This window comes from Camelus dromedarius, chromosome 5, assembly GCF_036321535.1.
Source record: "Camelus dromedarius isolate mCamDro1 chromosome 5, mCamDro1.pat, whole genome shotgun sequence".
Taxonomy (NCBI): domain Eukaryota; kingdom Metazoa; phylum Chordata; class Mammalia; order Artiodactyla; family Camelidae; genus Camelus; species Camelus dromedarius.
The window spans coordinates 37,222,912-37,239,128 of record NC_087440.1 but is presented as its reverse complement, the minus strand read 5'-3'; the positions used below and the strand labels follow the sequence as shown (position 1 = coordinate 37,239,128).

At 34.6% G+C, this 16,217-nt stretch overlaps 1 protein-coding gene across 1 annotated transcript in view; it reads right to left on the bottom strand.

The window, feature by feature from the left end:
- Positions 1–16,217, bottom strand: part of SCFD1 (sec1 family domain containing 1) — an 88,051-nt gene that overhangs the window by 7,950 nt on the left and 63,884 nt on the right. The window contains exons 20-23 of the mRNA XM_010986175.3: positions 9,471–9,524; positions 5,955–6,007; positions 3,776–3,809; positions 3,211–3,276 (exon numbers count right to left, since the gene is read on the bottom strand). Of these exons, the coding sequence (XP_010984477.1) occupies positions 3,211–3,276; positions 3,776–3,809; positions 5,955–6,007; positions 9,471–9,524 (207 nt within the window). The remainder of the gene's footprint in view (positions 1–3,210; positions 3,277–3,775; positions 3,810–5,954; positions 6,008–9,470; positions 9,525–16,217) is intronic.

The window sequence follows — 16,217 nt, the reverse complement described above, 5'->3', positions numbered from 1 at the left end:
AGCCAGAATCAGTCAGATAACAAGTGTTGGCAATGATGTGGAGAAATCAGAACCCTCATACACTACTGGTGGGAATGCAAAAAGGTACATTCACTTTAGAAATAATCTGGCAGTTCCTTACATGGTTAAACGGTTAGGATGACCCAGCGATTTCACTCCTAGGTACATACCTAAGAGAAATGAAAATATATGTTCACACAGAATTACAATGGCCTATTATTACCTATGGTTCCAGGTGGACAGCACTAGGTTTTATCCAGAATAGACACTCACTTTGGGTTTGAATTTATACACCTGGTGACTAAAGCAAATACCTTTAACACTGTTAGGAGCCATAGGAGAAACGGTTTCAATTTGGACTCCCTTTATATATGTCACTTGATAAAGAAACCCATTTTGCTGCAGGTGCAGTTCAACAACATGCTAGGCAGCATCCTATACAATAGACTGGCATCGTACACCTTACCAAACACAAAGTAGTGGACTGGCTGAAGATGAAACTGACAGTGGAAACATCTACTTTTTTAATTAGGCACATCTCTTTCTAATAGGAGAGAAAGAGTGGCTTGCATGATATAATGTGTGTTAAAACGTAACATGCGTTTAATTAAAGGAGGAATCAACAGTGGAGAGATTGCTGAGATACTGTAGGAAAAACGGCAGGGAGGAAGTGGGGTAATAACATAGGAACCAATACAAATTTCCTCTGCATTTCTAAAAATTTCTCTTTTTCTCTGCCCGATCCCGTAGCACAGGGATATGAATTACATTTACAAGGTCTGAAGAAGGGATTAACTACAAACAGGACATCAAGACAATACCTTGAAATCTGTCTAAGGAAGGAATGGGCTGTTTCTTCTTTTCACCTGTGTAAACTATCATGAATAGTTTCTGCATCTTTACTAACCAGTGGACAACACAGTCCTATAAACTTGCACTTAACTAACCCTACTTCCTACGACTGGGAGGGGACAAAGGGCAGAGTACCAGCCAGTCTCACGCTGCTGCCAGCTCTATGGTTCAGTTGTCCTTCTGAATCTGATGATCTTCTAAACCAAATTCTGGGTAAAAATTGACACATGGAAAGATGGAGAAGTCTTGATTCTCAGAAAGGGAGCCATTAAGTGAATAATACAAAAATAAATGAAGCAAACATTATTTTGGTGCCTTGTAAGAGGCTGAGAGCAAGAATGATACTCTTAGCTGTATTTATAGATGCCCTTAAGACCTGCAGAAATCACCTCCTTTAGTTGAAGCTGAAGGTCCAAGATGGGTTCCAGGGGGGTTATCTAGGATTTAATCTGTACTTATCCATGTGTTATATCTTGGTGATGCTAATAACATCTAGGGGATAAACACTTAGGAATAATTTTAATGCTTCTTTTTGTTTTACAGATTCTCGTTTAAAGGTTTTACATATTCCAGAGGACTCCTTTTGGGAGGCAAAACCACAATATGGTTGCTGCTCAAATGCAGACAGAATAATTTGCTCAACAAAAGAGTCAAAGACATTATGTAACTATGAACCTAAGTGATGATGTTAAGAAAGCTGCCTGGATACAGGGACATAAAACATCTGCTCCATGCCTGATCAGTCATAGTGTCATGTGCCCTACTGCCTGTATACACCATGTTTTTGTTGGTGGAGGGTAATAATCAAGGTTAAAAAAAAACTTCGTAAATGGAAACCAAGTAAAGGGTAAGTTGGTGGGCTTACATATCTGTCACTGATAACCCTGATGCTCTTCTGATGGAGATGACTGATCAGAGAAAGAACTAGACTTAATAAATGTTAAGTGTTACACTGAATCAATTTATAAACACACTTCACAAAATTAAAATTTCTGTGGTGGAAAGAGGTATAAGTTGTGAGGCTTTTGCATGATTAGAAACAAGTTTTCACTGGAATATTTGGTAAACTGCTTCTTTAAAGTTATACCTGCATTATAGTCATTACAGTACACAAACGATTAGTATTTTGCTTTTTTTTTTTAAATCCTTCTTGTTTTTCTGTTCTATATGTAAAAAAAAAAAAAAAAAACAAACCAGAAAGAATGCTGACAAAGGTAATTAAGGAAGCTCAACCAAGGATGGAGTGTAAGTACAGTCTGCTACAACCCTGTGTTTAGCACTGGCAACACCTGGAACCAGTCATGCTATTAACCCTTGGCCAAATCTGAATGAAAATGATGAACACAGTCCTGCGCAAAGGCCAAAAACAGACTAAGGGACAGCTTGCCCTAGCTTGTCAGCACTGTTTATAGAAACTGTACAGATTGATGGTTTGCACCTGGTTTCTGCTCCTGAGCCTAGTCACGCAGCCCGATGCTGGCTATACGGCCAGAGAGGGGTGTAAAAGACCTCTCCTTGCACAATACAGATGCTCCCCTGAGACAGGGTATCTTACACAGGTCTTAGTAGTGGTTCCCATTCTGAAGATGAAGCATGTTCTGTGCAAGTGAGATAGGATCCCCGGAGCTGTGCCTGCTAATTTTGAAGCTCTGTGACATCTAACTATGTATTTTTTCCTCCTGCTGTATCAAAAACTCTGTCTTTATTGAAGCCTTATGTAATATAAAACATAAGGAATAATCATTATTTAATGTTAAGTGAATAACTAAAGATTACAAAATGTCATTCTAACAATCGCTAATTCTATTGCCCCACTGGTGTTTCTGCTCTTCACGTCACACCCTTCCCTTCATACTCTTGCTGAACTGTCTGTCTTCCCTGCCGCTGTGATCTTTGAATAGCACTCCACTTCTAACAGGCTACCTCTAAAGCTCCTGTTTGCTGAAACACCAGACATTCCAACTTTGTTAGAAGTATGTTGCTGACTTAGGTCAATAAGATGACAGAAAAGTGCTTAGTAAAGGGGGGTTCAGTAATTTCACCAAGGGAGATGTTTTTGGAAGAGGAGCTTATTTGAGGTCTCTAAACATTTAAAGTCAAATTAAGACACATGCAAAAGCACATTGTATCAATAAGATACATTGCTTTCCAGATCAAGTACAATTTTAGGCCAGAAATGTGATAGGAATAGGAAGACAATGAACATACAGGGGCATTTCCCCCTCTCTGCTGGATTTTTAACCTACCTGTAGAAAATGGGTTATGTAAGAATCCGGAGAGCCACCAGAGAATGCTAGTATTTAAAAGACATGGAACAACTGAAACCTCATGATAAAAGAATATAAAGGCCAAATGTACCTTTATGTAGTCAACAAGATTTTGATATTCAATGTAGTTGCCTCCTCCTACCACAAAAACAATTGCCTAAAAATGCAAAGAGAAAAAAATAGGTAAGTTGAAACAAACAGTTAAGCAGTATTTTAGCTTTCAAGCAACACGGTGTTTAGTGCGGAGCCCATACCACAACTTACGATGTGACCTTTTGCTGGCTAGTTTTTTTCTGCCTAAGTCCCTGGTGCTACTTCAATTATAAAGAAATTTATTTCTGAAAAAGTCTATACACTTATAAATTTCTAATGTCTATTGACTAGTAAAATGAATTTAGATTTTTCAGAAACAATTCAGGACAATAAACCTCATCCTTCAATTAAATAATACCAAATAAATCCAGAGGGCCTTCTCCAAAAGTCATTTTTGAATTTGATGTTATTTATAAAGTATTCTGGATACACAGAATTGGATTTATCAAGACTGCCACAGAATAATCACCATAAAACCACATTTAGGACAAAGATATTCTTCAAAACTGCATGGTCTTTTCACCTTTCCATTTTAGGGGCAGAGAATTTTTACATGAACTTACCTCTTGGAATGGATTTTTGTTCCTTGGAACTGAGCTGTAACAACAAAAGAACCATACTGAAAATTTCACCCAAAGCTTTTCTTATGGATAAAAATAGGCATGAGAAACACACACACACACAATTAGCTGTGTGTTTACAATTCTTCCTTCATGTTCTTTGAGCCAGGTAGTGAGTGAGGATGCAGAGCAACACGCTAGACAAGGTACACGTCTCAGTGTCTAAAAGGGAATGGGGCAACCTGCTGACATTAAAATAAAATTCCAGAAGACGGAGAGGGAAAAGGAAAGACTGAGCAGCGGCTCCCATGGGGAGTAGAAATCTGGGTAGAAGTTAAATTTATAAAATATATACTTTAGTGGTAAATTATGTAAAATTTTTACCAAACTGAACATATTATAGCTAGTGGACATTTACATTTGTGAAAAAACTACACAAACACATGCGTGGAGAGAATAACAATTTAGGAAGGAAAGGGGGATGGTAGGAGGGGCCTGTATTTTGCTGTAGTTTCTTTATATTTATATATTATATTAATACTACCTATATTGATTACATACTTATAATTTATAATATATTTCAAAAATACTTTCTTGGTATTGAAGAGATCTTTTAACAAAGAAAAATTTCAAAGCTTTTTTGAGTCAGATATGTATTTGTTTTGAGTGCTAAAATCATCCACACAAACATAACACAGGTTTTCCTCACAAGCCATTTTTGAAAATCTTGGCCAAGAGGAGAGAGAGCTCTTATAACCTCTCAATTATTCTGAGGCTGATTCCACAGTTGTATCTTTTCCTCATTTCTGTGGCCTGTCTGCATATTCCCCAGAAGGGGCCAGTAGCTGCCCTGATTAAAACACCTCATCAGTGTTTAACTTCCTTCTCAAGTGCTTTGGGTTCCGCTAAGAGTAGACATGAGATGAGGAGAGGTGAGACTTAAATAGTACAGCATTACCAGTTATTAAAAACCAAGATCTAATTGTGATGAGACAGCTCAGAAGGCTGAATCTATTACAGATGAAATTCTGTGTTTCTCTGTCTTATCAGTGCTAATATTCCTCCTCATTATCATGCATAAACTACAGGGGGGATTAAAAGAATTCCTCAGATGTTTCTAAGAAGTAAAATGTATCTACCTATGCAAATGCAAGGAAGGAAAAATTGTAAGCTGGAGAACATTAAGATAGGAAAAGAGTTGTAAATCCACAGTTTTAAGTACATTTGCAGAGCTGTACAGCCGTCACCACTAATTTCCGAGCATTTTACTCACCCCAAAAGAAGCCCCATACCCATTAGCTGTCACCCCTTGTTCTCTCCCTTCTATAATTTATTCTCTGTCAAATCCTCTTTCCAGCTGCAGTTGCCATCAGTAGCTCTTGCAAATTTGGCAGTATTTCTCGTAAGTTCAGAAAAGAGAATACCCTTTTAGGTTACCGAAACAATCTAATTATCAACTATCTAATGACAAGATTATCTGTTCTAACTACGAAGATGTGAAAGCTTGCCATAAAGCAAAGACAAAGGTCTAAAGATCCTAAACAAAAGGTATAGGCAGGAAACCAGCTTCACCCGAGTTTTGTTGCTAAAGACTATCCATCCAAAAGGTTTTTTCCCTAATTCTGCCTATTCTTTCTCTGTATCTTGTAGGCTATTTTTTCCATACCACCATGGACTAAATCTTGAAAAATATTATCTATTATAATAAAGGTAACAAATACCTTATCATACCATGTTTATCATAAAATATAGAATTATTTGCAGAATGTTTCTTTGGTATAAAGAACTATTAAAGCAATGACTCTCAAGGGGACGAGATTTTATGGACCAGTTAAAATGTAAAACATAAACAACAAAGCTCCCATCTTTTCATTTGGTCCAATAACAATATTCATTTAAAACACATAGTTTGTAACACCCTCATCATTTCATTAAAAACAACAAACATTTAAATGTATCTTTTTGTGGTATATGCTTGGAAGGAAAAGCATCAAAATGTTAAGCATAATTACTACTGATTATCTCTGGGTCATGAGTTTATACATACTGTTTACTTGCCAGTTTTCTATGTAGTTTGAATTTTTAATAATAAGTAGTTATTGATTTATAACAAAAAATAAAGTTATTTTCATTTTTGGTGGGAGTGGGAAAACCTATTAACAACTTCACAAGAGCTGCTTACCTGTCATTGCCCCGCAGCATTTTGGGATCAAAATATCTATAGTCATCAGTTTCCTATTAAAAAAAATAAAGAACTTTATTTACCATGACTATGGAATTTCTCTTTTGAAAGTTAAAGTTTGGCTTGGAGTATTTTGAGAATACTTGATGAATCCACTGATGAATCTATTAATTTGTCAGAGTGGGTAACCACCACCACCATTTACTGAGCATTTACTATGTGTTAAACATTATGCTACAAGCTTTAGATGAAATTACATAACCCCCTAATATCTATGAGGTAGTTATTATTGTTATCCCTGATTTTCAGATGGATAAGTTGGGGTACAGAGAGGTTATATAACTTTCCTAAAGTAGTATGACAAGTAAGTGTGAGAACTCCAGGATATGAACCTGGGTAGTCTAGTTTCAATACCCAAGCTCTTAACCACTATGCACACTGTTTTCTCAAAAAATACGTGTTTCAAGCCAAAGCTGGAAATGTTCTTAAAAACAATAAACAGTACATATATGTAAATTTTTAAAATATGTGCAGTATATTGTGTATATGTATTTACATGCAACGTACTATACATGTGCAGTCAAACTGTAACAATTCTACCTAATAAAACTGAAAAATGAAAAAAAAATCTGTTTTATAAGCTAATGTACTTAAGTATTTTTGTTTTTAGAATTTTATTATATTATTATTATATGGCCATGATTCTACTGAATGTGCAGAATACCTAGTACAGGTTCATAATCCCTCTTAACTGAAACCCTCTGGAGTTAGATGTATTTTAGAATTTTGAATTTGAAAAACTGTAGATAGATACTATCATGCATAAACTGTAGATAATACAATATTCCCACTGGGCAGCACCACATCATCTAACACATTAATATTTCTGGCGTCAAATATATGATTATCAACATAAAGCAGGGTAAATAAAAACTATAAAGAGCCTCAACTTGAGTGAAGGTTAGGTTTTGCCACCAAATGAGTTATACAAAATCTTCTAGTTTTCAGAACTTCTTGGATTTCCGAAGTTGTGGATAAAGGGTTGCTGACTTCTATATTAAATTGGAAACTAACTTCTTGATATTAAAGGAGTTGGAAAGTATGGCCTTACTGCTTGTAATATAATCACCTCCTACTCTCGGCCTCCCTCTCCTTTCATAGCACAGTCAGCCAAAGGAACTCAATTCTTGTGTGGAATGTTTTCTGGTTCTTTTCCGGTTGAACCTACCCAAACGTGATCAATGACAAACTATGCATTGTTGCCACTACCTAGTCCTGTACTCAGTGGTGGACAGTGCTAATCAATTAGAGAACTTTCACTGAACCCAAATGCAGTGTCATAATCTTTCACCACTTTGCTCCAGGAAACCACTACTAGCCAGATATACAAGGCAAGATGAAACCTGTCTAGTACCTTGCCTAATCCCTTTCTTTCAATTTATTCAATCAAGACAAATCAAAGGAGAACACTTTCAATAAAGTGGTAAGAATGCATCTAGAATTAGGTTATAGCACTTTGAAGTCTTTGAGATAATATATATTCAAGATTACTAGTCAGGTCTAATTTAGTACACTTTGCTAACCTCTTCAATGCCTTCAAATCAATCTGTCAATACGGGAACAAGACAGGGATAACAGGCTGCATGCATCTGCCTCATCTAGCAAGATGGATGAAAAAATGCTTTTAAAGCAGAAAATTTTTACTTTTTCTAATTAACTAAAAAAATTGGTCTGTAGCAATGTGCCTTCAGTTATAGAATGAAAGTCAAGAGAGCTGACAACTTGGAGAAACATCTGAATCAGACCCATAATTTAGTCATCCATGTCTATGACAGAAGTGAGGAGGGCATGTGTATTTTGGAATAAGCAGTAGGCACGAATACAGGAGTAGTGGGTTTTTTGGTTCTAATTCTGCTACTAAATAGTATGCTTTGGGACAAGTCACTCAACTTCTCTTGGTTTCCTCTCCTTCACTGTTAAAATTACTTCTAAAGTTTCCTTAAACCCTCAAGTTCTAAGATTCCATGAAGGGTATGGCTCTTGCCCTAATCAACAGAGTATGATGGTGAAAATGTGGCCTGCCCAGCTCTGCCATTTATTAGCTGTGTGTCCTTGGGCAATTTAACTGACCTCACTGTGCCACAGTTTCCTCATCCATTAAATGAGAATAATAAAAAAAAAAAATTTTTTTTTTAGAAGTTTCCAATGAGGATTAAATAACATGTGAAAAATGTTTTGAATGGTTCCTGGCACAAAGAAGTACACAATAAATGTTAGTTATTATCATTACTGTCACTTCTCATCATCTCAACTTCTAGATTAGGGACAGTAACAAAATACCCTGACCTTCCTTAACACTTGTGGATCTGGGATCCAAAACTTTGCATTTATTTATATTTTTAATCTTTTTTATTGTTTGGGTAGTGTCTTCCAGAATTTACTGCCTACTATGAAGTAGTTTTCTCTAAAATGATTAGTCATAAATGTGTATTTCTCTCAGGCTTTTCACGAAGAGCTCCTTCTTCATACATTCTAGGCTGTAGTAATAACAAAGTCTACTATTACTACATTGTATACCGCTTTTTCTGTACTGATTCACAGATAGAAGAATCCAGTTCTTTTTTAGCTTATCATTATAGACAATTCTCTCATTCCTTTCATAACTGCAATCGCCCCTTTGGGGGCTTTTTCATAAAACCGTATCTTTGTTTTCACACGGGCAGACTTTAAAATTTCTTTTTGCAAATTTCCTTTAGTGTTATCATAATCATGTTTTAACAATGACCAAAAAAAGACACATTAATCTGAAGATTCTGTTCTCATTTTTTCTTAGCGTGGAATTCTAAGTCTGGATGCCAAGTCTGTAGTAATCCAGATCAACCCAAACTAGGGTTCTGATGGAGAAGCATGTGGCCTTTCTCTATTCCAGATAACCACCCTCTCTCTAGTTGCCACAGTAACAGGATGGGCTGTTTCATGAAACAGATTGTGATGATTTTTACATTCTTTTCTTGAATTATAAACAGCTTGAAAGCCCATTCTTTAAGTAAATGCTAACAATATTTACCCATTTGTCTCTTCATCAAACAATTCATCTCTCACTTTTTTAGCCTAAAAGAATTTAGTGCCATCTGAACACATGCACTTAAGAGTTTTTACTGTGTATTCCTCTCCTAATTTAATTTTCACAAAATTAAACTGATCTGGTATTCTTCATAGTACATCAACTGAGGCGCACTAGTTTTTTGTATTTATAGAAACTTGCTCCTTAGGATATACATGGGATATAAGCTACATTTACTTTGGATGGGAGCTGGCCAGAATGGATGTAGCAGCCGAGAAACCAATTCCCATGATCTGTGATAATGGCTAAAAAAGGCTGCTTGAGAAGATGGACTCCTTCCTTTTCTCATGCCATCCGCTGTGATTAAGCCTATGACAAACTGACGTTATTACCTTTCCTATAGTCCTTTTGGCACGTACAAGAATTTACAAGTAAAACATTATATTACTCACAGGGTTTGACTTCATCTCCATCAGATTGTCTAAAATACGAGTAACAGGTAGATTCTGTGGAAGAGATTAGTGATTATTTTGTTAACTATTAGGAGAAATAACAAATAAAAATCCTTCTCTAGTAACAAAACCTAATCATTCTATAGTTAAGTATCCCTACTTTTCAATTAAATACACTCCAGATTAAGTATTCTGTGAAAGGTGTCAGAGATGTAAATACCCCTGGCCTGCTCAAGTTTCCATAGAAAAAAAATATAATTTTAAGAAATGTGCACGTGTATACAGGTTTTAGTACAAATTGGGCTTTTTACTTTGTTGGATGTTTGCTTTTTAATAATAGTAATTGTAAGTTTTTGTTTTGATTGAATAAGAATGCCATTTTTTTCCATTTCCATTCTGCTGATTTAAGAGTTTCTTTAAAAACATAGTACTTAAAAAGTTTGTAAAAATACATGAGATTAAATGATCTAACAGTTTTTTTCATTTCTAATGTATATATTCTTCCAGCCAAAAAGATACTTGTGCTCTTTGAAAAAATGGGGAAGTGGATGCATACACAACTCTTCAGTGACACAGTGACACAGTACATTGTCTTCTTACAGAACAAATTCCACTTTGAATATGAAACCAGTGTTGGCAGAAGATTGGCTCCCGACATGCTTACATGCCTTGGGATAAGAAATGTTATTGTTACATTTCAGTCTGACCATTTAAATCATTATTTTGAATATAATGATAAATGGGGTACAGAAAACTGACTGACTATTATGCCTATTCAAAGTACATTCCTACTGGAATGGTATTCTGTCTGCTCTGAATTCTTATTTCCTTAGTGAACTGTACAGAATATTCTGCAAAGAACAGTTTCGTATCTTAGAGATTTCATACAACAGAGGCAACATTAAATGTGATTATTCAAATAACTGTAGATAGCACATTACTATTTTACAATTTTACTTTCTTTAGGTCATAAAACATTTTATTGTTACTAAAATGAACTACCATTAAGGAAAACACTGCTTTGGCCAGACAGAAAATATGCACTTCTTTTTTTCTTTCTCTTTCTCTAAATTGGCAAGTAAAAATCTTTAAAGATAATCTTAGGTAAGTAAAATTAAAGCTATTTCATTATTCCTGGATATTTGTTGGCCTGGAATTTCTTAATGTAAACACAAGCACCACATGTTCAAGCTGACTGAATGTACTTCCTGAGCTCTACTTAGAATTTTTTAAAAGGTAGCTCAAAATTTTGCCCTTTAAGTTTTGTTTTAAATAAGCTTGAGTTAGTTCATGTAAGAATAAGTCTAAACCATAAGTTTATCTAAATAACTGGATGCAGATTTATATCTGTAAGAATGCTTTATCCAAAAGAAAAAACTAGTTATATATTTGTACCAAGTTACACTAACAAAAGATGAAATACTTTACAACACAATAGGAAGAAATAATAAAAAAAATTCTGGAACAAGGGAACATTATAAATTATAATATTTTACTAAAACTTACTTTATATTCATTTTTCTATTTATATTTAACTCTCTGGCTTGCTACCTAAATTGTACTAGTAGATATGTGCAATGGAGAAAAATTCAGAAAAGATTTTATGTAATGATAAAGCCATAGGAGTCATATTACTTTTATTGTACTTGTGAAAATAACTGGAAATTTGAGTATTTATATCAATATCTCATGATAATTCTTCATTTAGTATAAAAATAAGATTTTTCTGAAATGCACAATTAAATTTTACTTTGTATTATATAGCTCTGCTGTATCTGAAGATAAGCCTGCCAGTGAATAGGTCATTAAGCAACATAAGAAACATTTCTTTCTAGCAGAATAGTTCAAAAACTTAAGAGCCCAGAGACAATTCTTTATGTTTTTGTTTGGTCCTTAAGACCAGTTAACACCAGAAGAATTACCTACCACTGCCACACTACACCATATACACATACCGTCACACGTTAAGGAAAACTTGCACTGTAGAGAATGATAAAAGAAATAGATAATGTCTTTAAAGGCCTAAGAAAGAATACTTCATAAAGCAGCTTTTGAGATCTGTCACCAACTAATGCATCACCTAGCCTAAATGGGGACTTGAAATGAGTTAATCATTTAAAAAACAATTTTATATTAATAACAATTTATATACAAGATAATTAACTTCTACTGATTGAAAAGACAGAACTGTGGCAGCAGAGAAAACATATGAACAAAACCACACAATTTTCTTTGCTCAACAAATGGTCTGTTACTTTGCTCGTCTTTACAAACACACAAAAATTACGCATCTCAGTAAGAGGTATAAAGTTAATCAAATAAAGAAGCCCATTAATTGTTTTCAAAATTCCCAAGCATATTTTTCATTATTTTTGGAAACTTTTAGAAATAAAATAAAAAACATTACTGTATAGGTTAGTAACTAAATTTTTATTAGTAGAAAGTCTATATATAGATTTTAGAGACAGAGTCCCATACACATGAATATCCTAAATTAAGGATCACTATTTCTAAGATCTTCAACATTCAAATATAAGAACTAGAAATATTACTTGGAGGAAAAAATACAGGGAGAAATCCATTTGTAAAAGTCCTAAATGGTTTTATGACCATAGTCATGTTTTATTATTTTAGTCACTGGAAAAGTTTAAATAAGAACAATGTTAATTTTGTCTCTGATGGTATAATTGCTTAAAGACAAAACTGAAATAAAATATGCACAGAAATTAAAAAACAGACAATCTAAAGAAAAGTAATACAGCCCTATATTTAAAACAGTTAAAACCATTTTTCCTCTTTAGTTCTCCTAGAATAAGCCACTTGTTGCCCTATATTGTCATCTGGTCTACAGTGACTATTTCCAACTCCCCTCAACCCATGTGACTGTGGGCTTAAGATGATACTCTGATGCTGAACTAGACAGTGAAGTTAGGACAAGAGTTGCTGCTGTTTTGATTATCAAAGCCCTGAGGAAGGAAAAGCAGTATGTGGATCTCCTTGAAGAGAATACTTACACTGAAGACTGTATTAGCTAAGGGAAGAATAAGATGAAGTATGCAGATACTGGAAAGTTGTCAGTGAAGTAGTTAGGAGGAAGCGGATTAAGATGGATCATCTATTTCCAAAATTTTAAGATTATAAATCAGAAAGGGATCTACAGAGTGCATCCAACATCCACATCTTACAGATGAAGAAAGAATAAAATATATAAAGTAGTATTTTTTCCCCAAATCATACCATATTAATGGCAATAAGATCAAGAAACAGGATTACATGGACCCAATAAAATACATCCAATCTTCTATCATTCAGCTTGAACAATTACCAACTCATGGCAAATTCTTATTTTATCTATACTCTCACCTACTCCCTTCCCCCACTAGGCTGTTTAAAACAAGTTCCTAATAGCAAATCATTTTAGCAATAAATATTTCAGTATATATCCCCAAAATATAAGAATACCTTAAAAAAATTATACTACTATCACACTTAATAAAATCAACAATAATTTCTTAATACAGCTCAATATCCAGTCAGGATCAAAATTTCCTGCTCTCTAATTTTTTAGTTTCCTTGTTCAAATTATAATCCTAGTAAGGGCTATATCACTGTAATTAGGTGATATAGCTTCTAAGTCTTTTTTAATCTACTAAATTCCACTGCTTGCAATTTATTTTTTTAATTCATTTTTAAAAGAGGGATTATTTCAGTGGAGGGACTGGGATTGAACCCAGGACCTTGTGCATGCTAAGCACACACTCCACCACTGAGCTATATACCCTCCCCTAAAAGAGGGATTATTTTAGCAAACAAGTCAAAGAACGTGAAATAGATGACTTCTAAATTATGCAACTTTGCACTACATTATTCATCATCACATTCTTGTACAATTATCCTCACATAAATATATTCTAAATCTGTGAATATCATTCAAATGGTTTTATGTGATAGCTGATACTTGTGATGCAGAAAATTTATGCTTCCCAAAAAACAAAAAAGTATAAGCAGCTCTTATAAGTGACCTACAAAGCTGGACATGACAAGACATCCTATTCTGTCTAAATTATTTATAGCTTAAAATATTTATTCAGATAAGAAAGAGATTTAAGAGGCATAAACTAATCAGAATGTTACGAGCATCACACAGACAGAATTCCTCTCTACCAGTCTCTTTTCCGACATCTTTTTTTCAGTTCCCAACATGCCTCAGATCTCCCCATAGCAGTTTCTCTAAACTTAACAACATTAAGACAATATAACTTTTAAAATGGCCTTCTCTGAGTTTAAATATTTCTAGAAGAACAAGAAACTTTTTGAAAAGTATCAAATTAACAAAGATTACACACATACACATACACACAGGTCCATGTTTGGGAAGGACGTAGATAAACAGGCACTGTAAATCACTGCATATTGATACAACTTTCCTGGACAGCAACTTGGCAATATTTACTAAGAATAATTAGAAATGTTCACCTTTTTGATTCCATAATTCAATTCTAGTAATTTATCATATGGAAGTAATCAGAGATAAATACTCTCATTCAGAAAAAAACGAACACGTCAAACCTAGTTGTATATCCTCTATTTTTTCTTTTTTTTAAACAACAACAAAGAGATCATATTGAATTTACTACTTTATAAAGACTTTTACTTTTACTTCACAATATAAAATGAACCACTTTCCCCCAATCAATAAATATAATTCCTCTAATTTTGAACCTAGAAAGTCTTAATTAACATCCATTAAAAAACAGAAAACAAAACCCCAAAACAGCCTGGCTCTTCTCGTCTAGTAGTGGTGACAAAAGTGTGATACAGAGAGAGGTAACCACCAATCATTTCAAATTTGCCTTCTGTAAGTGAGAAACAGCCTATTGCAAAGCAGTATGTTATTTGCAATGATAATAAAATCAAAGGGATTTGAGGTCACAGAGGATAATCTGTTTTTATATTTTATAAACTTAACCCTAAACCAAACAAACCTTTGTGTTAGCACAATATAATATTTAAGTCAATCAGTTCAGATACTTCTTATAAACATCATTCAGGGACATACATCATGTGACTCTAAGGTAGTAAGTTCAAAAAGTAAGTATGACCATTTCAGATTAAAGCCTGTACTTTCTCAATGCAATCAGTTATTTGTGATAAGGAATCCTTTATTTAGGGAATCTTACTTCTGGGATTTCCTTCTAATAGTGATATATTAAGTAAAATATATAATTCTCCTTAAATATACATTTAATTACATGTAGTTATAAAATAGCCAGTCTGTCTAGCAAAAGGCAGACAAAATCTTAGGAACTGGTGGTCCCCTTTTGTCTCACATAAAACATCATCTTGTCCATAGCTGATAAATAGAGTGGTGTGACAAAGATTCTCTCCCAGACTCTACTCTGCTCAGGCTCTTCTGAGCTCTTTTTCAAGTGGGTCTCGACTTTTGGACTTCCATGTCTGTCTCTGCATTGCCCCATTTTAGAAAGAATCCTGCTAAGTCAGTTTAGCCAGAACCCCTGCCCCGCTCTCTTTGGTATCTCTGGTGTCAGGTTCCTCAGCTTCTACCATCTCATCTTCCAGGTGATGTCCAATCACACTAGCCTGCCTTCAGCAAGACTCCTGTTAGTTGGTTTAGCCAGAATCCTCCCCCTTCATCCCTTATGTTTCCTCTTAGTAATGTTCCATCCACTGATCCCTACACCCTGCTCCTTGGCTATAAACTCCCACTTTTCCCTGACATATTTGGAGTTAAGCCCGAGCTCTCTCCCAGACTGCTAAACCTCACTGTGGTGGTCCCAACACCTTTCACAATGGTCCTCCTGAATAAAGTCTGCCTTACTGTGAGTGTCATGAGTCATTTTTTCTATAACATGTGCTAGGTTAAACTGTAAAGTACAGTATGTGGGTCTCTGCTGTGTCCCCAACCTCCTATTTTTGTGCCTCTTTACCTTTAGCAGTCCAAGAGAGTAAAGATAAACTGCCTCAAGGAAATACTGCGAACCAGCAAAAATGTGGATTAAGTATTTAGTAGTAGCCCTTTACCAGCAGAGAGACAGAATGGGAAGGAGTGAAAATAATTTCTAAGAGGGATAATAAAGCTAAAATGTCTTCCCAAGTACTCAGGAAATGATGCAACCTACAACGTCTGAAGAAAAGCTAGGAAGCAATCAGCCTTTTTAGTTATAGACAGCAAATTAGGATTTTTCACTATCCTTTATACATTACATGATTTTTACAATGAAATTTTATCTACTTATTCAAATAAAAATAGAGTACCTACTTCAAGCAAAGTGCCATGAAAAATTCAAAGATGGGGAAAAAAATTCCTTGCCCTCAAGGAACTTATCATCAAGCAGTAAAACAATATATGTCAATTATATATCAATAAAACTGGAAAACAGAAGTAATACATAAATAAATAATGTCAATACAAAATACCACAGGTAAACATCGTAAGAAAGATAAAAGCTACGGAGGAAACTCAGAGAAAGAAAAGATTTAGTTTTATCCAAAAACAAGTAAGTAAACACTTAATATTCAGTCTAAATAACTAACAATTAACTCCACTTCTTTTCTTAATCTGGCCCTTAAAATCCTCATTACAAACTGAAGTATTTATGTGTGAAATAATATGTCTCAGATTTGCCTTAAAATATCCTAGTAAAACTAAATAAAATAATACAAGTGAGGAAGATGGAACAAAAATGGCAGGATGCTGAGTGCTGAAGCTTGGTGAAGGGTTCAGGG